Source organism: Symsagittifera roscoffensis, chromosome 6, assembly GCF_963678635.1.
Source record: "Symsagittifera roscoffensis chromosome 6, txSymRosc1.1, whole genome shotgun sequence".
NCBI lineage: Eukaryota > Metazoa > Xenacoelomorpha > Acoela > Convolutidae > Symsagittifera > Symsagittifera roscoffensis.
This window is the reverse complement of record NC_087067.1, coordinates 45,250,587-45,277,975: the sequence shown is the minus strand read 5'-3', so window position 1 is coordinate 45,277,975 and position 27,389 is coordinate 45,250,587. Positions and strand designations below refer to the sequence as shown.

Below are 27,389 nucleotides of genomic sequence, written 5' to 3'. Positions count from 1 at the left end.
TGGAAGTTTGAAAATTGAGAATTCGGTCATGCTCTGGACTCATTTATGCGAGCTTTGAAAATTTCCAAATGCTGTAACAAATAAATTATGCGTGGCCAAATATCCCCACGACAAAATCAAATTGAGGCTAGCTAAACGGTCGTTTTGATTCGGCACGACTCAGTGTTTTACACTTGATCTTTGATATGCCCAAAATTTTTGTTTTTCAATATTTTTTACCAGAAAATATTCGATATGGATTAAGGGGCAGTCGGAATTTTCAGGGTATTGCCTTGATACACGAGCAGTCTTGTTTTGTTGATAATATTACTTGAAAGTACAGTTTATTGGTGTTAATGCAGCTTAAGTGGCAACAGCTAAAAACGAGTGATAAAGCGGAGCCTTGTAATATCACCAATTCGAAAGTGTTATCTTCAAAATATTTTGAAAAGCATTTTTGACATTTCTTGTTCGGAAAAAATTTCTTGTGAGAAAGGCGCAACACAGGGGCTTCCTTGAATACCTACAAGCGCAAATCTAGTCTATCTCAAAAAAATATTTTGGATGCTTTTCTTAGGTCGACTAAATTGAATTTCTGAGCTCTCCCACTATAACGACCCAATATAGAACAGATTTGCAACACCACAGACAAATTTTTGAAACAGCCGGCCCAATCAAGTTTTTAGGGTCTTTCGCAAAATTTTGACAAAAGATAGTTTTGTTTGACGCACGCTGGTCACCTCTCACTTTTTGGGTGGCCAGGGGCCTGAAAATTTCATAAGTATCGAAAACATAGTTATGTTTTTGTTAATTTTGAAAGTTAAAAAATAAATTTAAAATTATCCTTAGACTTGAGGTGAAATATTCTTTACTTCTCTTCAACTAATTCAATTAAGATTGTTGAGTACAATTTCTCCATTTGAACTTTAATTAAAAACTATTGCTGAAAAAAAACTTCAAGTCAGTTATTGCTAATAAGTGCTCAAATTTTACTACATACTAATAAAATTGCTCGTGCAAAACCCTCAAAATTCCGACTACCAACGATTGTCAATTAACAACTTCTGCATAAAAAAATGATGAGATTTTGGAAATTTTGCTTTTTGTTTTATTTTTTTAATTTCATGCCACCACATGCTATACTGAGTACAAAGTGATACATTTTCTGCCTTGTAAAATATTTTTTGCGCCATTTCAATCTGAAAAGATTCAATTTGGCGACTATGTTTAAAAGAACAAAATATATCTCGCGTTAATTATACTTAATTAGACAAAGTAGTCCCAAATTCGGACTCTCATAAATTTACTACAGATAGTTGCCAGTGAAACTTTTAATCTCAAATGTTAACAGTCTTCGAGGCTAAAAAACGTTTGAGCCCAAGACATTAATATTTTTCAAATGGTCGACCTTTTTTTTAGATTGACCGAATTGATTTTTCGAGCTCTCCCTAAGCACGTTTTAGTCCCCGTTTTGGCCAAAGTTTCTGCGCCGCAGGCAAAATTTTGAAAAAACAGTTCAAAAAAGGCGTTTTTAGGCACTTTTTGGAAAATTTTGACCAAAAAATTGCGTTTTTTCGGCGCGCGTTTCCCCCTCAAAATTAGTATATATTGGTCGGTCGGCCAAAAACTTTATGGTCGGTCGGCCAAAAATGGATTTCTTAAAAAGTACCTTTGGGTCGGCAGGGGGTCAAATCCCTGAGAAGAGGGAGTCCGCACCCCCCCCCCCTAAATCCGCCCCTGCTAGCACGCCATTTGCTTTGAAAGTTGGACGGCAAGTTACTAATTGCAGAATTGATTTCAGTCTGCAGCTTATGGGAAGTTTTAAGTTTAAACATCCTCTAATTTGCTCATACTTTATAGTATCAAACAGGGCGATTTTTCAAATAAAATTGTATTGTCTCTGAAAATTGATAAAAATAATTAGGTAACGGGCATAAAAATTCTACAACTAACACTTTCGTTTAAAATATTATGAGCAGCAGTCTTGAGACAAACTCAAAAATATATATAACTGTTTTTTTTTAAGAACTTATAACATTTTGAACACCATAACCATAATACTATCTAATTGCGGTCGAGGTTTCAGTTTCAAAAGCATACTTTCTTAAGGTTTGCTGCTTTCAATTTCAAGGTTGTTTTTGTGAATCAAAACCAGCAGAGTGATCCAATACAGTGCATTGAAGACTAAAAAACACAGAGGAAAAAGAACTCTGGCTAAGTTGTTGATCATTCCGAAACATTGCGGCTGTTCGCTTTTGTCCGATTCTTTGTCCCGACTTTTTCGACAACTCCGTTTCGATTTCTTTCCATTTTCCATCTTTTCGATGTCTCGCAAAGCCGAATTGTTTTTCAAGACAGAATGGTCGTTATCATCGTCGTCGTCGTCACTTGAGAATGTCATAACTGTTTCTCGCATTTCCATCCGTGGGCTTTTCTTTTTCTTGGGCTCATTCTTCGGATTGTGGATTGTGAAATCGGACAGCGCGAACTCAAGCATGGCGAAGATTACGAATACGAAGCAAACCCACAAATACATATCAATTGCGGTAACTTTTCCATTGACGTGTTTCGCGTTTTGCGAGGTGCTCTGAGTCGCTAAAGTCAACATAGTCAAGACAGTGGTGACTCCCAAACTGGCTCTGGCAGGAGTTGCATGTAAATTGATCCAAAAAACCGTCCAGCTTAAAATCACAATCAACGCTGCTGGGAAGTAGACCTGCATGAGGTAGGCGGAGAACTTCCGCTTCAGATAGACGACAGTTTTCAAAGCCGAATACTTCGCATCTGCGTATGGAATGTCGTATTGCTGAATTGATTTGCCGAGCAGGTAGAATCCTAAATGATCGACGTTATTGTTCGTTTCGTCTATGTGAATCGCCTCGCCTTTCCAGCGATAGCTGACCTCGTTTGAAGTATAACCGAAACTTGACAACACCAGGGTGCAAGTTACAACATCAAAAGGGAATAAAATTACATTCGGCGAGCAAGGAGTTTTGAGTCGCACTTTTCTGTTGTACTCGACTGAACCGTTATTTGAGAAGACGACATACTGTTCCTCTGGACTGTAGAGCAAAGACCGAACTAGAAGAAAGTAGGTATCCGGATACCAAACGTTGTCGGGTAAAATCCGACCGGTGACTTTCAAGGGCTCGGCTCTCGGAGTTAATCTCGGATCATCCCAAAACTGAACGAGATAAAAATCCAGTGTTGTTTCGCTGGTGATTTCCCGCAAGCTTTCAACATGTATAAATACCTCGACATAACCACCCGAAATATTTCGTTTTCCGAGCTTCGGGTATTCGAATCGATTATACTGAGTGTCGTTAATTCGTAAGTTCAAGCGTTCGAAAGTGCAAATATAAACAGAAGGAATAATTAAGACCAAAATAATCTGTAAAATTATAGAATTAGACATTTTTCAAAATGTTAGTTTAGTCTGTCAAATTTAACAATTTTTTTTACATTCCAGACTAAAGGATGTTTTGGTTTAGGGTTAGGGGGAATTTTATTTTAAAAATCTATTAATGTTTAAGAATAAATGCAAAAACCCAATTAAAATGAAGATGACGGAATGTTGAATTCTTCAGATTTTGTGAAAGAAAGAAAATGAACTAATCAACGTTTACTTTTTCATGGAAACTTGAGCTGTAAAACAGTAATACTGGATATTGGGAATAAATCTTCAGAATGGCAAATGCTTCCTATTTCCACCGAGCTGAAACAAACATTATAGTTAATTCAGGGCCATATTACACTTAATTTTCAATCCTTACTTGGAATTACAGCCAAAATTTCATTAACTACTCTTAATCAAAAAAACTTATTGAACAATCGGCATTTAAAAGTAGTTGAAAACTTATGTTTTCAAAATCAAATGAATAATTTTTCTGTTTTTGGACGATCGAACGTGTTCGATCCGTGAATGGCCCTTGAAGAAAACTTGAAATCTAATTAAACCAAGAAAAAATAAATTACATTTTCAAGATTTTGCAATTGGCTGAAAATGTGTGAAAAGCTGTGGCGCTGTTTTTAAAAAAGAGAAATGAAAAGAGCGTAGCTCGCCAATTGCGTATCAATTGAACATTTCTAGCAGCTGACTAGCGATCTAACATACCAGAAAAGGCGATCTAACATAGAAAGCGTTTTAAAGTATAAAAGCATATATCATCAATTAACAAAAGCCGTTAAACTGAGAAGGTCGAGACGGGAAACCCGTAAAACAAGCCGTAATGGGGTTTTTTGTTTAAATCCTCATAAATAGATATATTTTGCAGCTCAAATTTCAAAATTGCGAAATTGAACCTTCTTTGGCCTTGTTACAGGGGTTGATATCCAAGCCATAACTGTAGAAATATCGGTAAAGATATAACCGAGTCTAGAGTATTATTTTATTTTTGAAAAAAAAAGATTATCGCGAAAATTTTATGTTATTTTTGATCATTAAAATGATAGATCAGGAAAATCAATTTTTTTATTTCATAAAGGGGATCAAAAAAATTCCGTCATTGAAAAAATTATTTAAGCCCCAGGAGCGAATTTTTGCAAATTTAGCTAAATCTGAATTGATAAGCTTTTAAAAAGTTTTTTTTCAATTTTTTTGACACAAAAGTTTTCGAAATTGGTATATAGTATCAGCAAGAGAACCACCAGAAAAGACTTGTTGATTCGCCAAAAAATGAAGCAAACTTTTCCAAATTTGTTTATTTTATCAGCAATAGTACCATCAGAAAAGATTGTTGTTGATTCGCCAAAAATGAGGCATGAAAATTTGAAGCCTTGGTGCAATCAAAGTGTCGAAAAGCATTAATTATTTGTGTTTGCTTAGCTTCTGTAAACTCACTTTTGATAGACGCAAGGTAAAGTATATATTGTACAGGTGTTTTTATTAGAATCGCTTAGCAAAAAATGATAAATTGGCATACTTCCAAACGAATTGGCGCCAGAACGCCTTTGATTGCAATTAGGGAAAATGTCAGAACAAAAAAACCTCATATAAAAATCATATTTTTTTAATGAGAGAACTAAAAAATAAAGCCATGTTCAGTCAAAATTTGTTCAGCTTACAAAAATTGCTCTTTCAGCTAATTCAATAGCTGGAACACTGTACCTATTGATTGTATTGATAAAAAATTGAACCGAATCAGAATTTTTGTAACAGAATTTTTAAACAACTCTGTTTCATCTCCTGCTTTTTTGAAGAAAATTAAAGGCTTCGTCAATTGAAGAAAAAATTATTGCTTTCGAAGCTCAAAATGAAACATATAACCACTTTTTCAGACAATTTTTTTCTTGGAAGGCAATAAGTTTTTGTTATTTTCAAACATATGTTTTTTGATGTTTATTTGAGAAAAATATTTGCCAATGATTGAAAAAAGTGTTGACAAAATATGGTGGTTTCTACAAGAATGAATCAGAAAATAATATAATTTCCTAATTTTGCAGCTTCTAAACACTTAAGTTTTGTTTGAAGTCATTTTGAAAAATTTATGAAAAAATTATGAAAATAAAAAGGCTATGATAATGCAAATAACCCAAATTTTTACAGAGAACATGACCGGCTAATATAATTAAAAACTCTCTGCTAGTCAAAATTGGTGGTTTAGGCAGGAGCGGATTTAAGGGGATTCGGGAGGGAGGGGCAAATGCCTTATTTCTTACATCCTCAGGGATTCGACCTCTCACAAACCAAAGCGTCCCCTCTTGGGTATAAATTTTTTACGTCAACTATGTGGCGATCAGCGTCAATATATTTCAGTTTTGAAGGAAAATGCGCACCGAAAATTATAACTTTTTGGTCAAAAAAATTTCAAAAAGTTTTCAAAAACGGCATGTTAGACATTGATTTTCAAAAAATTGACTGCGGTGCACAATTTTTTGTCAAAACAGGAAATAGGGTCTTCAAAGTATTATGGGAGTGCTCGGAAAGCCAATTTGGTTGACTTGAAACAATGTCGATAAATTTTTTTTTTAAATTGATAGTCGGTCCATTTCGATAAAATTCTAGATCCGCCTCTGTTTTTAGATTTCGTTGTAAAAGTTTCATAATAATATTACTTTTTTTTGCGCGAGGTTACCTTCAAGTTTAGAATAAAATAGAGGCAACGTTACTTATAGAAAGGTTTGTTCAGCGAAGAAGTTACTTCAAACAATGGATTCTAAGACTTTTAAAAATTCACAAAGTTTACAAGCTCAGATAACTTTCTCAAGAAATGGCCTGGTGAAAATGGCAAACACAAAGATTCCTTTGTCTCAACCGACAGTCAAACTACTAGTCAAAAATAATTTCAGTGCTGCTATTCATCATCCGAATGAAATGAAAAAACTACAAACTTTAAATCCGTTTTTGCCAGTTTGGGCTGACATAAGACTACGCTTTCGTTGCTTCGGGTAAATAGAGAAAAACTGGACGAAGGCAAGTGGTAACTGTGTCATAACTTATCACTGGCTTTCAAAGAGGGCAATTTTGCGAGCTGTTATGAATGCACGCCAAATATTCATGGGCGATCACTATCGGTTGAACACTTGAACAATCATTCTCCACATCAAATATTGAACCATCTGTATTCTACTATGATGTATGTATGATATATTTTCTTGCCCCAAAATTGTTTTTGTCCAAGATTCTTTCCCATGAAGTTAAGAATTCAAAAAACCAGAATTGTCTAATTTCAGTGCGCTTTATTCCAATTTTCAGCAAGCGTAACAAGCAAGCGGCAGGGCGATTTTCTCTGAAGTCACCTGAACCAATTCCCAACTGGATGCAAAATATATTCATGAGCCTGTGACTCCCTTAGAACTATGACTGCTCTTCAATTAGTCTCGAAATAGTTTCTCGTTTCATTTGAAACCCCCTCCCCTCACATGCCATTGTTTGTACTTAAACATCAGTTTAATAGAGTAAATCAATGATTTTATGAAACTGTATATGAGGAAAAAGTTTTCATATTTGCGTTATTAAACAATTTTAGGGCATTTGGACAATGTGATATAAGTTTAAAAAACACATGAAATGACATGTCAGTGGGAATCGATAGAATAGTCAAAATCTCTTTGGTTTAAATTGAAGTAATTTTCGGTTTTTATCAAGACTAAGCGTCCAACAAATAGTGTTCAATTTTAGGTGATCTAGTTTGCCTAGGAGTCTCAGTCCTTTTCACTGTTTAAGTATTTTTTCTCAATCGACAATTTGAACTAAAAATTTTGGTTAAATTTTGTGCTTAAAGTGAAAAACGATCACAATAGCAGCGAGGATAGCTGCTTTTGTGCAGGTAGGACAGGTTCCGACCATATTTCTAAAAAAGCTACATACGTTTGTTAAACCTTGGGTCTTTTTTTGATCGCGTGGTGATAAAAAGATCTAAAAAAAAGCCTATAACTTAGGCATACATGACTGACAAGAGGGGCGGATTTAAGATGGAGGAGGAGGCGGATGACATCATTTTTCCATCTCACAGATTCGAGACCCCCGCCAACCAAATGATGTAATTGGATATAATTTTATGACATCCGCTTTTTTCGATCAAAGCCAGTATATATTAATTTTTTAGGAGAGCGCGCGCCGTGAAACATGAACTTTCTGTCCAAACGTTTCAAAAAAGCAGATAAAAAACAATATTTGACCTTGTTTTTCAAAAAATCACCTGTGCCGCACAAATTTTTGCCAAATTAGGGTCTTGATAGTTTTTAAAAAGAATTCAAAAATCGGTCCCTCCTCGATAGAATCGTAGATCCGCCTCTGAATTAAGGTTTCGTTAAAAAAGTTATAAAATAAATTTATTTTAAGCACGCCAGGTTACCTTCAAACTTAGAATGTACTAGTGGCAAAGCTGTTTTATAGAAAGGTTTGTTCATCATTCAGCGAAAAAGTGAATTCAAACACTGGATCTTCACTTATTAAGAATTTCACAAAAAAATTCGCTATTATATTTCTTTCAAATAATGGCAAGCTGAAAAAAGGCAACGCAATAATTTTTTGCCTCAACCAAAAGTCAGTAATTGTCACACAAAAATACATTACTGATTCATATTATCCGGATAAAATGGAAGAATATGTAAGCTTTAAATCCGTTCTTCTCAATTTGGCGTGACATTTGAAAAAAAACTTACTTTTACTTGTATCAAAATTTAAGTATTCAATCTACTTTGAAAGATTAAAACCAAACGTCTTAACTCAAAATTTAAAATAAAATCCCCAGTACTAACTTAGAACGCAGAAAAAGGTTTTCTCAAATAAAAAATTTGGTATTTTGCATGATAAACTCATGATTGGCTAGCAGACCATTATATACCTGTATATACAACGTTAACCTGTTTGTACCCTGCTTAAATTTTGTTGGGTTATAAAAAGAATCGTTTTAAAATATTGGGGCCGATTTAGTTTGAGAAGAACGGGTTTGAAGTTTAAGATTTAATCATCTTCTCTGGGTATATCAAATCAGCACTATACCCACAGACATACAAACAATTAGAGACAGGTGAATATCAAGTTTACCAAGATTATAACCATGCTATCAGTTTTTCAAGTTTCAGGTAGTTTTCCGGTTAATTTTGCAAAGCATTGTTCAATTTTAAAAAAAAATACACTTAAAAATTTATTTTGATTGGGTTTAACGAATAATTCCATTTCAAAAATACCATAAAAGAACAGAATTTTCCAAATAATCATTTTTTTTTCTGTAAGGAATCATGCATTGACGAGTTAGATCGCCTAAAATTTAATCAAAACGAGACAAAATTGTCTAATGGTTTCAAGTTTTTTGGAAGTATGACACCACTGGTAGAAAAAAAACCACATATGGGAAAAAATCAGCAAAAGCTTTGACCCGCGCTCCTAAAATTACACGAGGGGCGCTAAAGATTTCAAATTATAACATTTTTAGTGCTGTCTATAAAAGATAATTAAAAGCTTACCTTCAGTTTTAATTTATGGGCAGCAGTGATCTCATCTAATGAATGCCAGGGGCAAAAACTTACTCCAAGTACATAAAATAAAAATTGTCCGTTCTGTCGAAGCAGAAAATGGTATAAATAAGTATAATAGTTTTATTTTATGTTTTTGTGGGTACTTTATTGTTTTATTTATACGATCGCCAAGACACAATTCAATGAAACAAGACAGTTGAGTTCTGTTTATTTTCAATATTTTGACGAACTTCAAAGGCCACTATTTTTCTTCTGAAAGTTTTCCTGGCAACTTATTCCGAAAAGTTTGTATCTTGTCAACTTTAACAAAACTCTAGGTTGTTCTAAGGTTTCTCTTTGAAATAGTTCCAATGCCATATCATGTAAGAATCGCAGTTAATTGGTTGCTCTGAGAGTAATAAAAATCAACAATACATACCCTTCACCTCAATTTTTATCAAATTATACAGCAGTTTTCCCCTAAAAATTTTGCAAGCTTTTTTATTGTTAAAAAGTAAACAATTGTATTTCGAAAAAGTTTCAGCCACAACACAAAAGTAACACACATACTGTTTTTAAAAAAATGTTCAACTTTAAGCATTTTTTGGAAAAATTTGATGCTCTTCCTCGAAATACAAATCATTAAAACTTTGACAAAATGATCGCAGATGAAATATATTTTTAAATATCTTTTTGAATTTGAGATAGCAAAATCTTTTGATCAAAAATACCAATTTGGCTCGTATCAAGACTGGCCATTGACTGTCCACACCGAAGTTTCATGGATAATAATAGGTTATATTCAAAAATGTTGCCATTATAACGAATTAAGCGTAATCAATTTAGGCAACAATTTCTATTATAATAGAGAGAAAATGAATTGTTTTTAGACCGCATGTATTAATATACTTAAATTCAAAAAACAAAAAATTTAGTCCCTAAAAAACTAACTTAGTCCCTATTAGAAATATTTAGTCCCTATTAGCAAACCACTATTTATAAAAAAATTTTAAAGCAATGATTTGCATTTATGTTTCAAAGTAGAAAATCAAGTTTACAGTGAGTCATGTTTTTATTGCAAATTATATACGATAAAATATATTTTATTGTCACTATATGGTACAAAAAATCAATTTTGTTGGGATTATCTGCAGAAATACAAGGCAATTATATGGAAAGAAATTAACTTTTTCTTGTTTTTATAGTGAAACAACTTATTATAATTCTAATATTGTTGACACAAAACAAAAGTTTTTAATGGATGTTTTTGAGCATATAATCTAGTTTAATCCTCTACGAACATAAATTTGCAATATTTTTGATTTTTAGAGGGTCAGATTCTTTTTTGAAAATAAAATTGCCAAACACTTAATTATCAACAGAAAAGCTCGAGTCGGGTGGTCTGAATTAGTTTTTCATTAATGAAATATTGACAAACTATGAATTTTAGGATGATTATATGAATTTTGAAGTGTTGAGAGCGGTGTACAGAGTTATTAAGAATTGTTGTTCCGACTTTCGATACGAAAGTAACGGAATATTTGTGCTCGGGGTGGGGTTTTTTTTTTCTTCAGACAAATTTCGACTTTTTAACTAGCCATTTTTGACGGAATCTTTTTTATATCATTCGAAAGCTATTGTTGTCCTGAGCTCAAATTTGAAAAGATTTTTCACCTGTGATCGTTTTTCGTAAAGTTATGGGGGTTTAAAGATTGCCACTTTGACCAATTTGGGATAATTAACGCGCGATATAATTCGAGCTATTAACGCGTAAGCGGAGAATTAATCTGTCTTAAAATCGTTCCAAATTGGTTGAAAGAAGCTTATTTGCCATAATTGATTTGTTACAAGGAGAGAAATCTATCCTTTTCTACTTAATATGGCGTGTGGGGGGATAATTTTCATATTAAAATTCAAATTTTAGAAAAAAAAAATTTTCATTTGTTTTGATACATTTAATTTTTTAATGTTATTACTGCTCCATAAAATCTTAAAAGGCAGTCGGAACATTCAGGGCTTCGCCCTGGTACGAGCAGTCTTGTTAAAATTTGCAACGATTTGCAGCGCTTGTCAATGTGCCACGCGTAAAAAATGTGCGATACACTTTGAGCATCAAAATATAAACCAGTAGCTTATCCAGCGCTGTGTCAGGATAATATAGTGGTTTGCGAACTCAGCGAGATCCACGAAGATCAAGGGATCAATACCTCTGAGAGAAAATTCTGTTGAAAATTGGTCTGAATTGGTCCGAATTTAAAAAATAACACCGAGATATGTTCCTCAATTTTTTCCAAAATCGAACTTTGACTAAATAAAACCCATCTTCAGCATAAATACGCTGCATTTTCTTCAAAAACCAGCACAATAAAGTAAAGTTAAAAACAGGCTCTTTTTACTTTTATAAATTCAAAGACAAAAAAAAACAGTACAGTAAGCCATCACTTCAATTAATTTTTCCTTTTTGTCTCCAACTAAAAGCGTGATCAGAGCAAGGAAAACCACCGCCCCCCCCCACCAGACCTTCCCCCGCCCGCAAAGTTAATTTTAGTAAGAAGGCAATTTTTTGCTAATGATGGCCACAGTAGATCATACATCGTGGTACATCAAAACTGCGCTATCAGTTTTGTGAAAGACACAGTTAAGACAGATACTCAGGAGAATCTGATTTAGTGTCTTTCTCAATGCGTTTTAGCGTAGTTTGAGGTACCACATTGTAAGCAGCTATGGTTGCCAAGCATGAAGAAAAAATTTATTTTTTCGCCCAATAAATTTTAGATATTCTTACTCACTTTTGCAGACGAGCCAAGTGATGTAAGCGACTACTTCAATCTTTCTCACATGCTATCAGAAACAGCAAAAAAAAATTAAATTGTTTGAATTAAAAAAGTAAAATGATTTTTGAGTTTAAAGTTAGCTGGTGCAACTACTGTTTAGTTGAAAATTTTCAAAAAAAAATATACAATGTTTATTTTTTAAAAAACTAGATTACTGCTAGATTACTTGAATGAGAAATTGACAGGCAAGTACATCGATTTTTGAAGGTGCAAACAAAAGATGGAAGGGCTTGAAGACTATTTAGAAGGGGAAACTTGGCTGGAAATACTCAATTTATTCTGGCGTATCTAATATCGCAAACAGATGTTGGAAATATAATGAAAAAATTAGCTCTAAAATTTGGTCCTATAGACTTAATCCGCTTGAGGTGTGATTAAATTTCTTATCTGAACGAAGATCAAGGTTATCAAATTTCAAATCTGAAAGAAGAAAAAAAAACAAGTTGATTGATTGAATCTTGACTAATAATATGTCATGGTGCAAAATATCCTTATAAGGTAATGGAATAAAAAACATTTAAAATAAAATATTAGATCGCCGTAGATTTGAGGGGATTAGTAATGCTGATTTTGTATTGCCTCAACCCCGAAGGTTGGCACCCTTGCAGGCCAAGAAAAGTTCGCTCCCGTTTCGTATTTTTTACGATATCCATTTTCGGCTTACCAACCCCAAAGTTATTCCAAAAGGCGTCTTCGTGATAATATTTACTAAATTTAACTGAAGAGTAAGTACTACTGAAAAAAAAAACATTTTTGGAGGCGTTTTTTCAAAAATTATCTGCGGCGCTTTTTATTTTTAAAATTAATTCATGACCTGAAAATGTTTTCTTCGTATAAAAAGGTTAATTTTATTGGCTATAATCCTAGTTTATATTAGTGCCCACCTTATAAAAAAACAGTACACATTTTGTCTGTCATGTCTAGTTTAGCCTACCTGTGAGCGTTTTAATCATTCTTTTTATTTGCAACTCAGCGTGAAAGCACAAGTGAATTGGAAATTTCTTATTTAATTGACTTTTTTTATCAGAAGTTCAGAAAATTGCACCATTCTTTTTAATCATGCTAACCACCCGCTGTTTTGAAAAACCTAAAGGGGTGGTCAGCTGGCTCACAAAATTAGCGCCACGGAGAACCTTCGTCATGCTTACTTGTTACGTTAAGACTATTCATCCACAAGGGAAAGAAAAAAAGGACCAAAATACAAGCTGTTCAGCTCCTCACTGTGAAACGTTGTTGCGTTCCTGGTTAATAACAACATGCATTTTTGGCTATTTTTGCCCTGGGTAATGTTGCCGCACACTCATGCAACCCTCGCGGATCATGGTGGGCCCACTTCACCACCGCTCCACTCAATTGCAGTATGCCAGCAAAATTATTCCCCAAATGTAAAACTCTTGATAAAACTTCGGTGCAAATTCCGGTTCTGTATATAATTCCGGTGCGTTTTTATATTGTGGAAATCTTTTTGATATACATTTTTTGCATTTAGGCTCGGCAAACAAAAACCCTGGCCAAACATTTTGTCTCATAGCAAAAAATTGCAACTTTTGTTCGTCAAATTGGCAATTTCAACGTCTTCGTACCAATTGCATTGATTAAAATCGATTAAAAAGAGCTTCATTTTATCGTTGGCATGAAATAATGGTAGATTATAAATGAAGATTTAACGCTCTCAACAGACGCAACATCTATTAAACTGAAATTATTTTCTGATAAAATCGACTTATAGGCATTAAACTTTTAAGGACAACTAATTTACTTCTGTCAGAACTTCTGAGCCAACTTCATGTTTAAGCCTTGTTTCAAATTTCCCCAGGGTTCAAATAGACCAACTTGTAACGTTTTCTTTTAATACAGCTTAAAAAAACATGGTAGGAATCGAATTTATCTTGTAATTACTGTCAGCGTTCATATAAAACAAAAACTTCCACTTGAGAATTCAACAGTGCCAACAGAAATTGCTATTTTTCGGAACTGTCAAACTGTCAACAACATTTTTTTCGGCACTGTGTACTACCACGAGGTAGACCAAATGTGCTGAAACAATGTTTGTTTTACAAAGCTAGAGTAATTTAAAGTCATAGAAAGAAAAAAGCAAAGTTCAAGCAATTTGAAAGTATTCGTTATGCAGAAGGTTTTTGTTCCCACTGTCTCAAACAATAAGATGGAGTTTTATTAAGGCGAATATTTTTTTCACATGAGTTTAGGCGTTTAAAAAAATTTCACACTGCGTTGAAAAAATTCTCAATTTTTTTTTATCAAAAGAATGGCAAAGATATATGGTTCCGGCTGAGGTAATTGACTTGTTTTTGACTTAATTCGGTCGAACACACAGACGTTGTTCGGCCCAAATCGTGGTCAAAAACAGTCCTTTCGGTCGACCGCTGTTTCGAAAAAAGTCGAAATCATGGTCGAAAGAAACACTTGATAGTCGAACACAAAGAATGGCCGAGACAAAATGACACACAATGTGTGGTCACAGCATAGTCGAACACATATTATGGTTGAAGCATAGCAAAACACAATGTCGAAAGCAGTTCGAAACAGTTGAACTCAAAAAACGGCTATATAAAAGTCAGATCATAGACATCAATTTTGGACAGAAGTCCGAAATGCAATATAATGCCAAAAAACTAACTATAAAGTCAGCGAAGTTGTGGATTTTTTATAAAATGAAAGTTTTGTAAAAATAGATAACTCTAAAAATAGATTTTTTTCAAATCGATACCAAAAAAGTCCTCAATAAAAACTTAAATTACAGCAGAAGGGAACTATCCGAAAATTTTTCTTTTCTTTCGCATTGTTAGGATTATTTATATACATAATACACAATATCAGGTCGAAACAGTTTTCTTTGAACTTAAAAAAAAAACTGAAATGGATTATATTTTTATGCATTTTCAAAAGAGTTGCCGTTACAGTTATTTATGAGTAAAAAAAAACCAGCCGAAAAAAAAAACCAACCGAATTTGCGCAGACATTTGAAACAGTCGAAAAGAGACGTCATATGACTGAAAATTGCGTGAATGATGTAATTGTATGCTACATAGCAAGAGAGAGCTCGGAAATTCATTTTAATCAAGAAAAAAAGGTCAACTAAATTTTCGAAATTTTTGTTGAAAACCCGCCCCCCTCGTGAAAAATTCAGATTCTAGATACAATTCTGGTTTGGCTGGATATTTTTGAATGCACTTTAAGAGCATCCATTTTTGTATATCAACAATTAATTTTCAAGAATTAGGAAACAAGATTATTATGGTGAGATTGTGATGTCCGCTACGTATTCAATTGTATCGTTGAAGTCGAAAAAAAAATATATTTATCTAACATATACATAAATCAAATTCGGCTGGTTTTTATGGTAGTTGATTTACTGGTTATATACCACCAGTTAACTGTTGGTGTATTATTTGATCGCTCTCGTCAACTGGAGGAGAATATTGAACAATTTATTTCTTTTGATCAAACAACGTGTTTTAATTTTGAAGCTGCAGTGGTTACTTCCTGTAATTTGACGCAAGAGAATAGTGTGGTGGATGTTATTGTTCCGACTTTCGATACGAAAGTAACGGAATATTTGTGCTCGGGGTGTGTTTTTTTTTTTTCTTCAGACAAATTTCGACTTTTTAACTAGCCGTTTTTGACGTAATTTTTTATATCATTCGAAAGCTATTGTTGTCCTGAGCTTGAATTTGAAAAGATATTTTACCTGTGATCATTTTTCGTAAAGTTATGGGGGTTTAAAGATTGCCATTTTGGCCAATTTGGGACAATTAACGCGCGATAAATTTCGCGCTATTAACGCGTGAGCGAGATTTAATCCCTCTTAGAAATCGTTCCAAATTGGTTCAAGGAAGCTTATATGCCATAATTGATTTGTTAATAGGCGCAAAATCTATCACTTTGTACTTAATATGACGTGTGGGGGGGTGTTTTTTTAAAAAAAATCCAGAATTTTTTCAAAATTTTTTTTTAAATTTTTTTTACATTGAAAATTTTCATCTTATTAATGCTCCATAGACCTTAAAAGGCAGTCAGAACTTTCAGGGCTTCGCCCTGATACGAGCAGTCTTGTTGGATTTGCTTCTTTATAAAAAAGAATGAAACATACTGATAACGACTTATTTCTAAACACGAAAGGAAATTAATGCAGAAATAAACAACCCTTTGAAGACGACCCTATGGAAATTCCGTGTAAGAAAAACTGGTCAAAACATGATGGTCAATGAACTGCATAATCTAAATGACTGATAATTTATAACATGATTAATCGAAACTGATTTGTAAAGAAAAATGAAGCAAATTTTTTTTAGAGTTTTCGAGAACCTTCTCGAATTTTATTGTTACGACTTTCAAAGAAAAAGACGGTATGTTTTTTCTACTCGGTCGGACTAGCTTTTAATTCAGTCAGTTTTGAATTTTAAACAAGGCGCTCCTGACAGAAATTTTTGAAACAGAAAATAGCTAATTGGGCCAATTTAGTATTATAAACGGGTGTTATACTGCGTTTTTCTAACATGATAGCAGTGGATTCAGTCGAACTGCTTGTATATCTGAGCAAAACCCTGAATATTCAGACTGCTTCTTAGCAGATCTCGAATATTTTTTTTAATTGAAATTTTGATGAGTTGAAAAATTTGGACCGCCAATATTAGATACAAAGTGCTTAATTTTGAGTCGAATTTGAATGACCAATTAGATTGCCTCATTTCAGTTTGGAACAATTTTGACTGCGAGATAATTCGTCTGAATAAATCGCGTTGAAACTAATAACGATTAATTGAACGATTCCAACCGCATTTAAGGCAAAGGCATGCATATTCGCTCGCTAATCCGAAATTTTTGTGATCGATTCGCCGTCAACTTTTGTATTATTGTTCTGAAAAAAAAGACTCCCCAAATCACCTTCGAAAGTCGGAATAATAAGGCCAAACTAGCTAAGGTTAGACATTTGGTTTTAATATTGAACACATCCCTATTTTCAATAAATAAAATAAACGGGGATAAATGAAAAAATGAACAACTTTGCACTTTTTGCGATTGTTTTTTTTAAAGAAAATGAATGCAAAAAGTTTTTCAAATTTTTTGCTTTTCAATTCTATTAGATAGCTAGAAATAAAAGCGTGTAATTATTTGACGATTTGATTTTTGAGATCATTTTCACTTAAAGCTCCCAAAAAAATTCTGAAACGCCAAAAAAATTATTCGAAATGAACTTCAAATCCTAACGAGTTTCAACAAAGTGTGAATTTTGAAATTTGCTAAAAAAGTGAAAACTGAAAAAGCAATGTAAAGAAAAAGCAACGAAAACTATAACTAACGATTATCTAAAAAAATGCGTTCTTAAAACAGCTAGGGATATGTCATAAAACAAAAAAAAGTGGATAAAAATAAAAAACGAAAAAAAAATAAACAAGTTTTTGACCCCTTATAGCAAAAAAAACTACTTAAAAACCACCAAGTAAAACTTTGATTTTTTTTACTTAGAACTGATACCCCTAGAATTCATACTCTTGAAACTAAGCTGTTTTTTCAGCTTCAAATCAAAGTACATTTTTCGGAATTTATCAAATTTTCTATTTTTTTCTAAATCAAGTTTTGTAACAAATCATGGTAATTTTGAATGATTAATTACAAAATTGTATCAGTGATTGTAAAAAAGAATATATATGATTTTGAGGGGGGGAGCGCGCGCCGAAAAACGCGCATTTTTTTGGTCGAAATTTTCCAAAAAGTGCCTAAAAACGCCTTTTTTACCTGTTTTTTTTTGAAAAAATTTGCCTGCGGCTCAGAAAATTTTTCACTGAATAGGGTACTTATACTATTTTGGGAGAGCTCGGAAAATCAAATTGATCAACCTAAAAGAAAAAAGTCGGCAAAATTTTTAAAATTTTTCGGAAATTTTTTTTTGTCAATGAGCCAGCGGTGGGAATGTCTTGTTTTGCCCGCGATGTTTCTTTGTTTAATTTGAGCTACGACGTAGAATTTTTTGATGCTGATTTTGAAAATGATGTAAGCAACTCACCTGAAAGTTGTTGTTTAATAAAATGCCCTGCGGAGAATCATCTTTTGCAAAAATTTTTTGAATAAAAATAATTGATAAAAGATAAATGAGTTGACCAAATTGAAAATTCTGTTTAAAAAAACATCTGTCCTCGTTCAGCTTAAATCCAATCACGACTTAGTATTTCTCTCTTATTTGACCTAAACGATGAGTAATAATTTTTCGTAATGGTCTACTGAAAAATATACAGATTTGATGTACAATCAATGATAAGCCACCAGTTACTGCAGGAGCGGAAATTAAATGGCGGGGTAATTTTGCAAAAGTTTGCTCCTTCGACCACCAAATGAGTGCGCATTTAGTCATAAATTGCGGCATCCATTTGTGATTGAATCTAATAACTTTCCATAAGTACCAAACAAATAAGCAAAGCAAAAGTAATAAACAAATCAAAATTAATCTAACCAGACAACGTTTTCTAATCATGGCAAAAAAAGCAAAAATTGGAATTCAGTTCACTGTTCCCATTAGATAAAAAGAACAAAAGGCGTGCATCTTGTTTGATTGAAAAACATCTAAAAATCAATAATATCCCCTAAACAGCAAACTTTTGAAATTTTCCAATGCCTTGAAATTGAGACAACCCTTTCAATTCAGATATTAACTCTTCTAAATTATCCATAAAATGAGTTTTAAAACTCTAGGTTTTGAGCTATCAAACCTAAAACGATTCAGAGGTATCAAGTTTCACTTGAAAAACATAAGTTCAAGGAAAAAAATTTGGATCTCCTCACCTAAAGTAACAAGGCATCAACAAAACTTAAGGTTAAAATTTTCTCTACCTGATCTTTGAACAACGTGGGAAAAGAATGGAGTCGAAAAATTTGGGATCAACCGTACATCTACCCCCCTAATGCCCAAGTGAACTATCGTAGAATACCCACGCCAAGCTTATGTTTATTCTAAAAAATATTTCTGTATAAAATATATATTTCATAGAAACGCGCTAATAAAATTGTTTTCAACTTTTTTATGCGGGATTGAATCGGCATGCTATTAATTACCTAGATTAAAGTTTTAATTCAATTTTTTGAGTAATTTCAGTGGATTCCGCGTTCAAATAGCTGTAACGCAAGTTTTGTCGGCACATTGATTTTGTTTCGGATTCCGCTACGAGTGAATATAGGTAGATGTTCCGGATTCCGCAAATGTAAGCGGGTTCCGCAAATGTAAGATGGATTCCGCAAAATTATGCGGATTCCGCTTACAGTTTGCGGATTCCGCTTACAATTTGCAGAATCAGCTTACAGCTGCGGATTCCGCGACAGCTTAAGTTTACTAAACACTTATGTTAATATTTGTTCATGGATTCACAACTGTTCACAACTTGTTCACAAACAGGTTCCGAATTCAACACATTTTGGTGCGGATTCCGCAAAATTGTCTGTTTTGGAGCAATTTTGAGCAACACCGTGTTTTAGCTAAATGTCCGTGGAATCCAAAAAAGCAAGGAAGATCAAACAAAAATAGCAATAATGCGGGTTCCGCGACAAAACTGATTTTTGCTGTTGCGGAATCCGCTTACAATTAAAAAAGCACAATTTGGCCTCGTAATGTAACTTTGAACAAACCTAGGCTATACTCAAAACCTTTTTTCTCCCCCTAGATTGGTTTAAGGTGGAGGAACTGTACAGTTGATCTAAAAATTGCAGCAGATATAATGGAATACAATTTTGGAAATCTAAGAGCGAAACAACTGTTTGAAAGTTACCAGATAAAAAGTTGGCCTAGAAAAAGCTCTCCTCGCTGCTTGCACTAATATAAAAGTCTCTTGTAATTTTGTGGAACTGTTTGCTACGCTACCAATTCTGGTCAGTTGAACCAAAATAGTTTAACTTTTTCTAGAAGAAATGATACCTATTTTTGAGTAAGAGATGATTTTCCATTTAGAATTCAAAACTTTTCTAAAAGTAATACTTAGAAAAGGGTACAAAAGGCATATATTCACTGATTTATATGATTTTTTTGCACTTTGTTTTCACTAATGATTAAAAACAATGTGCGTTTCAATTGACGTGTATATTATTTCCAGTTTCAGTTGAAGCCTTTTCCATGGTAAACTTCAAGTTGATTGTGTTTTTTTCACAAATTTGCTAACCAAGTATTTGACAAGTTTTCAAAAAATAATAGTTGAGGTTTAAAAACATTAGTCGAATAATAAAGCTCAGGGTATCAAAAAAATTATGTCAAGAATGACTTTTTTGTTGTCGTTGCACTTTAATTTGAGATGCGCGCAATTAACCTTAAAAAGCCCTGGAACTAACTCGAAAAAAAATGATTGATAAATCATTCTTGTGTATATAAATGAGCATGAGAGCTATTTTACAACTTCTGAGGCGAATAGTTTTGGCTAAAGTTTTGTAGCAGAATTAGTTCTCCAAATCAAGTCTTATAAAACCTTTCAGCTCTATTTCCAAAAAACAATTCCCAATCTTGAAAATAAACGGCAAGAAAAGTTACCCAGGTCAATTTACAGAAAAGATTAAAACAAGTTGGTGTTTGTCAGTTGTTCAATCATCATTCGCAAATATCAATAAAAAACAGTCACTCAAAAGTTTTCTTAGAGTAAAGCATAGAGTAAAGCGTGCTAGTTTTTGACAGGTGTTCAGCGCTTATTCTCAAATGCCCATACATTAAAAAATTACAAAAATTATTTTTTGATTGGTGGAAAATAATAGAACTTGGCTTAAACACTGCCACCAAACCCATTGATTCATTTTGATAACTTGGGTGAACAAACCTTGTGGTCAAATACTAATTTTCTTAGAAATCGAAAAACAACTGAGTGAACTTAACACTCTATCTAAGTTGTAAATATTTTTTTCCTCAAATAAGATAGCTGAGCTAGCAGATGGTGTAAAAATCTTTGCTAACGATTCAATTTAAACAGTTGTTTCAATTAATATACGCAGATTAGTGTATTCCGATTTCCATTGCGTATATTTGCTTAAATTAGTTTCATAAATAACTTGCACTCATAAAATTATTATTATCTTCTTTTTTCAACAGTCAGTTGCTTACTTTTATATCGAAGAAAAAATTAGAATAAGCTAGCAATCTATTGTGGATGAATCAGCTAGTGTAAAAATGAATCAATCATTGAATCAGCAAAAATGTAAAATAGCAAATCATGCCAGCGATAAATCAGCGATGTTCTATGATGAGTCAGAGATGAATCGGCGATAAGGCATCGAAGAATTAGCGCTTGGACATTAAAAAATTTGTTGATCTTTTTGAAAATTGCTTATGTTTGCGCAAGCAAGTCAACCAAAATTTAACTTTATTTTTAAAATTTTTTTTCTGAACTTTTCTTTCTAAAATTTTCACTCTTTTTAAAATTTTTACTGAACAGTGTTGAAATAGCATTGATCAAAGCCTGATTCATCGATGTCAATCTATGTATTCACACTAGTTCAGCTTGAATTTTTTGTGAGCATAGCCCGCCCGAGTCCAAGGTTAGGCGTAACTAATCGATTATGAAGGATTATAATGTTATTTTGTTAAACAATTATAATTATTTATACTAACCAAACTTAGTTGTCTAAAGGATATGTAATCGAAAAAAACTGTTAAATTTTCCACGAGACTAAAGATTTTTTTGAATTAATTATTCTTCATTCTAGTTTATACAAACAACTCATTAAATCATTGTCAACTATAATCAATTGTACTCTCCTATATTGCGAAATTTTTGTCTCACTAAAATTATGGGTTTTTTTTCTGTAAATAACAAAATCTCTAAAAATGAGATGCCTAGTCACAGCTTGACTCATCTGAACTCAAATATATACCACGAAACAAAAATTTCATAGAGATCTTTTCGTATTAGTTGAAAGCTTCTAACAGTAAGTGAAAAATATAATTTCCAAATAAATTTGCCAAATGAAGCTACAGCAAATGACTGATATTTTGGTAATTGTAAAACCCAAAATGTGCATCATGAAACAATTTAAGGAAGAAGAAAAAAAAACGTTATAATTTCGAATGGAAACAAGAACATTTCAAAACAATTTTTGCATTTTTCATAGAAATCAACGTCTACAAAAAGCACAAATTATAAACATTTCACATGCGATGTTGAAGACCAGGTGGGCAGACAAATGGAATCATAATCGATTAAAAGAGTCTTTTTGTGCAAAATATTTGAGTTGGAAACTTGGATGAAATTAATCGATTATAATTGACCATAATCGATTGAAATTATATCAAAAAAAAATGGTTGAAAAGAAGTTGGTTGAAAAGTTGATTGAAAAAGTTTACTTGATTATAATTGAGTAAAATTAATATAGATTACAATTTGATTACAAAAAAAGTGTTTATAATTGATTATTTATTGATTGAAATCAATTTTTTCTCAACTTTAGTAAATTTGCTACTAAAATCATCATATAATCTTCTCGTATTAGTTGAAAGCTTCTAACAGTAAGTGAAAAATAGAAATCAACGTCTATAAAAAGCACAAAAAGCACGTCTACAAAAAGCACCATATCAATTCCAAGTTTATTAACGCTTGAAACTTGGAATTGATGCGAGCGGGAAAAAATCCAAATTGCTTAATTGATAAAATAAATATGCCTCACAATTTCGTTTGTCTCAAATCAAACCTCAACTATCAGCTTTTTTATCAGAACTGAAAACTGAGATTTTATATGTGACGTCCGGTCCCATTTGAAAATTTAGATATACACGCTATGTCATATCAACAGTTCAGGCGGGGAGAGGGGAGAAGTTTAGGAAGGGGATCTGGGTGGACGCGCGTTTGCAGGTTTTTGACCCCTTTGGTACTATTTTGTGACATTTTTTGATATAAAATGTTTTGAAGCCTTATGTATAATATAATAATAATAATTTATGAAACTTTGTAAGGAAAAATAGAGTAACTACTGTTTCTATGATTTCCCCGAGAATTTTTTTCAATTCAGATTTTGCAACAAAATTGTCTTACCAGAGAAACCAAAAAGAAGTATGCAATCGCAGTTTGCCAGGAGAAATTCAAGAAAAAAAATTGAAAGAACAATAAGCCCTCGAACAAACCAAATGGAACTAAGGTAACCAAAAATTGCTGCGATATAAATGTGTTTACATTTACGCTCGCAATCTTGTAGGGGAAACTGATAGCCCAAGTGACAATGTCCTTCAGATGTACTTTTTGAACCCACCCGGGAGCATAATTTATGCAAATCAACTGAGGTTTTAATGCACTCAGGTGTCGTGTTTTCCTTCCGCTGGCTTGAGGCGTGAATTTTTCATATCAAAAGAGGGCCGTACTTTCTTTTCACATGATGTAAAGTTTATCCCCGGGTTATTTATGTGGCAAAAGTTGGCGTTCTTTTTGTTTCGCTCCGATTACCAGAGGCTCTTCATTTGTCAAATTACTAACAAAAATTGAAGACATATAAATAAATTTCTTAAATTCATAAGCTTTTCAATATATAAACGATTAGGAATCTGATTTTTCGATTTAGGAAAAAACTCTGACTGGTTTTTTCAACTTAGTAAACCATTGGTTGGATAAAAATTGATAAAATTTATTAATCACCTTCATAAGTCATCTCAATTCCATCTACTTTATAAGATCAAAAGGTATCTCATAATAAATTTAGCGGAAAAACCAAAAATAGTATGTGGGGGGGGGGGGGGGGGCGGAAGAAGGAAGGGGTCAAATTTGGGGCGCAGAGATATTGCGCTCTCAAAAAAATTTGGGAAGGCGACGTTAACCTCTTTCAACTTATAACGTTATCCTTTTTTACTCACAAAACAGTAATAAATAATTTTGAAAATAACTTTGTTTGACTTAACCCGTATTGGAAAAATTGAGTAAAAAGTATTAAAGTGGTCAACTGTCAATTTATTGAGACCAGAATAGCAATGGTTTTCAGCTGGTACCAAAAACAACTGAAGAAATGATAAACAATAACAAAAACTGACGTAACTGTAATCAGCCACCTGATAACTTCATAATCAACTTTGAGAGGCTGAAAAAAGTCAAAAATCTGTATAATCTGCATAAGACTATCTCCAATTGTCTATTTTAGGGGATAAACAAGCAAAATGAGGTATAACCGGAACATTTAGCGTTTTATAAACAGTGGTATCATATTGAGAACAACTAAAAACTAGAAAATTTGATTCACTGGAGATTTCCTGGTCTGAATATTAAATAGTATATGAACTCAATTATTATCTAAACCCTTTTCATTTTATTTTTTCCCAGGTTGAAGTTGCCATGCAAATCATGCATGTACCGTTTTTTTGCTGTGTTTTGATACATTAAGGGACGCGCCAGTCATAATACATACATTAACTTTTTTATAATATCAAATAAATATGCAAATTCATAAACATTGATGGCACATGTATGAACATGGAAATATAAACTACATTATACGCCGTGATGATGTTTGACCTAAACAAAGAAGTTGAGAGTTGCTGAAACGGAAATGCTTTGAAGTCAAAACTTATTTTCAAAAATTTTCAAATATTTTTTTACCTTAAAAAATTTGATCCACAAATATCAATTTTTTTCAGCCGCTTTAGATGAACAAAGTTCATGTAGGTTTCATTTATGCTTCATGAAAAAAAATCAATGCAATTTGCATCCATGTTTCATATGTGAATCATTTAAATAAGTTATATTTCAATCATGATTCTCCAATGAATCATCAAGCAAGGTTTTTTGATCGGAAACGTATTTCTATGCTTAAAAAATTGGGTCCAAAAAATTATTTGAATCACAAAGCAACAGTTTTTGATAGCGTAGTCCAATCTCAAATTTTCATACAAAACCACAATTATCAATTTTTGTTTTTATATCAAAGCATAATTTATTAGAAGAAAAAAATCTGTGCAAATGTAGGCCACAACAATTTTTTACACTGAGTTATTCAAGCTGGAACTCTTCTAGCTCTTCGCAGTTATTTTTCCGACTTTCATAACGAAAGTAACGGAATATTTGTGCTCGGGGTGGGGTTTTTTTTTCTTCAGACAAATTTTGACTTTTTAACTAGCCTTTTTTGACGGAATTTTCTTATATCAATCGAAAACTATTGTTGTCCTAATCTTAAATTTGAAAATGTAGTTTATCTGTGATCTGTTTTCGTAAAATTATGGGGGTTTAAAAATCGGCCTTTTGGTCAATTTGGTACAATTAACCTGCGATAAATTTCGTGCTATTAACGCATGAGCCGAGATTTAATCCGTCTTAGAAATCGTTCCAAATTGGTTAACGGAAGCTTATTTGCCATAACTAGTTTGTTACAATGAACGAAATTTATCACTTGGTACTTTATATGGCGTGTGGACCGATGTTTTTCACAAAAAATCTCATTTTTTTTATTAACATTAATTTTTTTTCTTTTTCACATTTAATTTTTTCATGTTATTTCTGCTCCATAGACCTTATTTAAAAGGCAGTCGGAACATTCAGAGCTTTGCCCTGATACGAGCAGTCTTGTCTCTTTTCAAACTCCTCCTTTGTAAAATGTGAATTTTACAACATTAACTTATTTACGGAACCTCGAAATGTATTTGATTCGTAGGATCTGAAATACAGGCTATTAGAAGTACATAATAAAACTTTATTTTCTAAAAGGGCAAATGGAATAAAATTTATTTTTTTAATAATGGAATCAATCAGAAAACAAAAAATTAGACCACCTTTGTTCTTTTTTTAAAATTAAAAAATTATTGGTTTTTCTGAGAAATTGTTTTTTCGTGAAGTATTTTGATAGAAAAATCTGGAAATGATCAGAAAAAATCAAATTTTTAAAAATGTTTGTGTATATTGCAGTAAAATAATCAAGGCTAGGTTGAGATCCCAAACAATGGCTGGAAAATTACTTAAAAAATGGACTTGCAGTTCCGATTCAGTTTCAGGCTGGGAGAGTATATGAGCACAAAAAGCGAGCCCTCTTATCCTCTGTTTCAATGTTCAAGTATGCCAATGCCTACTTACTTGGATAGTATTGTCGCCTTGATTACTTCAAAACCCACCAAAATTTAAATAAAGCGACAAATGCGGTCTTGGTTTTCATGTTTTTTGGGGGGGGGGGAGCTCAGAAAGTAGACAAGCGAATGGCGATATGAATAAAACGCAATGTGGACAATAACTGTTTGGTATAAAACTGACGTTTATACTTATGATGAAAACACACTAAAAGATGAAAATAACCTCGAACAGATAAAAATTTTTGTTCCAACTTTCGAAGAAACTGACAATATATTTGCGTGCTCGGGATGGTTTTTTCTCCAGACATTTTGACAATTAACTTTAAATCAGCCGTGTTGTTTTGTTGTTCTGAGCTCAAATTTAAAAAAAAAATTACCTGTGATTGTATTTCTTAAAGAAAGGGGGATTACAGGTTGCCAATTTGACCATTTTGGCCAATTTGATGCAATCAACGCGTGATACATTTCGCGATATTAACGTGCAAGTGGCGATGTAAATCGTCTTTGAAATTGTTCCTAAGTGGTTGAAGCACGTTATTTGACATAATTGAGACATTACTAGGAGCGAAATTTATGGGGCTTCTGGGGAATATAAAAATTTCCAAAACAAAGAAAAAGTTTTTTTTTTCATTTGTTTTTTGAAAAATTTATCAACTTTTTTTTAGGCAAACACTGCTCCATAGGCCTAAAAAGGCAGTCGGAACACAAAAGGCTTCTCTCTGACACGAGAAGTTTTGTTATTATAAATGGTTAACAAGACTGTTCGTATCAGGGTGAAGCCGTGAAGGTTCCGACTGCCTTTTAAGGTCCATGGAGCAGTAACAACATGAAAAAATAATTAAATTTAATAAAATGAAACATTTTTTTTATTTGAAATTTTTTGTGAAAATCATCCCCCCATACGCCATGTAAAGTACAATAGCGTAGATTTCGCTCCTAGTGAAAAAATCAATTAGGGCAAATAAGCGTCCGTCAACCAATTTGGAAAGATTTCTAAGACGGATTAAATCTCCGATTACACGTTAATAGATCGAAATATATCGCGCGTTAGTTGCCCCAAATTGGCCAAATAGCAATCTTTAAACCCCCAAAATTTTACAAAAACTAATCACAGGTGAAGTCATTTTCCGATTTCAAGCTCAGGACAACAATACGTTTTGAATGATATAGAAAAATCTCGTCAAAAATGGCTAATTAAAAAGTCGAAATTTGTCTGAAGAAAAAAAAACACCCGAGCACAAATACTCCGTTACTTCCGTTATGAAAGTCGGAACAAAAAGCCTTATATCAAAAAATTTAAAACAATTTTGAAATGAAACTGTGCTACAGCTCTAACGATTCAACTTCAATTAATTGAATGGCGTTCACGAAAACTCGAACTGAAATTTAAAGAATATAGTCTGTGAGCAATCTCCACACCCGATAACAGATCAATTTCTTCTAAATTTTCTTAATTGTATTTTTGGTTCAATTTATTAGACACCCTGTTTTTGATATAATAACTGAAATCTCACTAAAGGTAAACTAAAATTCGGCAACAATAAATAAGACGCATCTTATTAGACAGAAAATAACGCAATGCAGAAAAAGCTTGAAAATAGCAGAAACTATTAAAATTTTGCCTCAAAACCGGTCAAACCAAATAATTTTGGAAGATAACGATT

At 32.9% G+C, this 27,389-nt stretch overlaps 1 protein-coding gene across 6 annotated transcripts; it reads right to left on the bottom strand.

Moving 5' to 3' along the window:
* Nucleotides 1-1,919: 1,919 nt before the first annotated feature.
* Nucleotides 1,920-27,337, bottom strand: LOC134847819 (glycine receptor subunit alpha-2-like). Of its 6 annotated transcripts, none has more exons than XM_063865043.1 (2): nucleotides 27,240-27,337; nucleotides 1,920-3,694 (listed from the first exon to the last, which is right to left on the bottom strand). In XM_063865043.1, the coding sequence occupies exon 2, from the start codon at nucleotides 3,392-3,394 to the stop codon at nucleotides 2,084-2,086; it is 1,311 nt and encodes a 436-aa protein (XP_063721113.1). In that variant the 5' UTR covers nucleotides 3,395-3,694; nucleotides 27,240-27,337; the 3' UTR covers nucleotides 1,920-2,083. The 6 variants fall into 6 exon arrangements, with proteins under 6 accessions (XP_063721113.1, XP_063721112.1, XP_063721109.1 ...); XM_063865042.1 differs by lacking the exon at nucleotides 27,240-27,337 and adding an exon at nucleotides 23,578-23,792; XM_063865039.1 differs by lacking the exon at nucleotides 27,240-27,337 and adding an exon at nucleotides 22,724-22,862.
* Nucleotides 27,338-27,389: the final 52 nt, after the last annotated feature.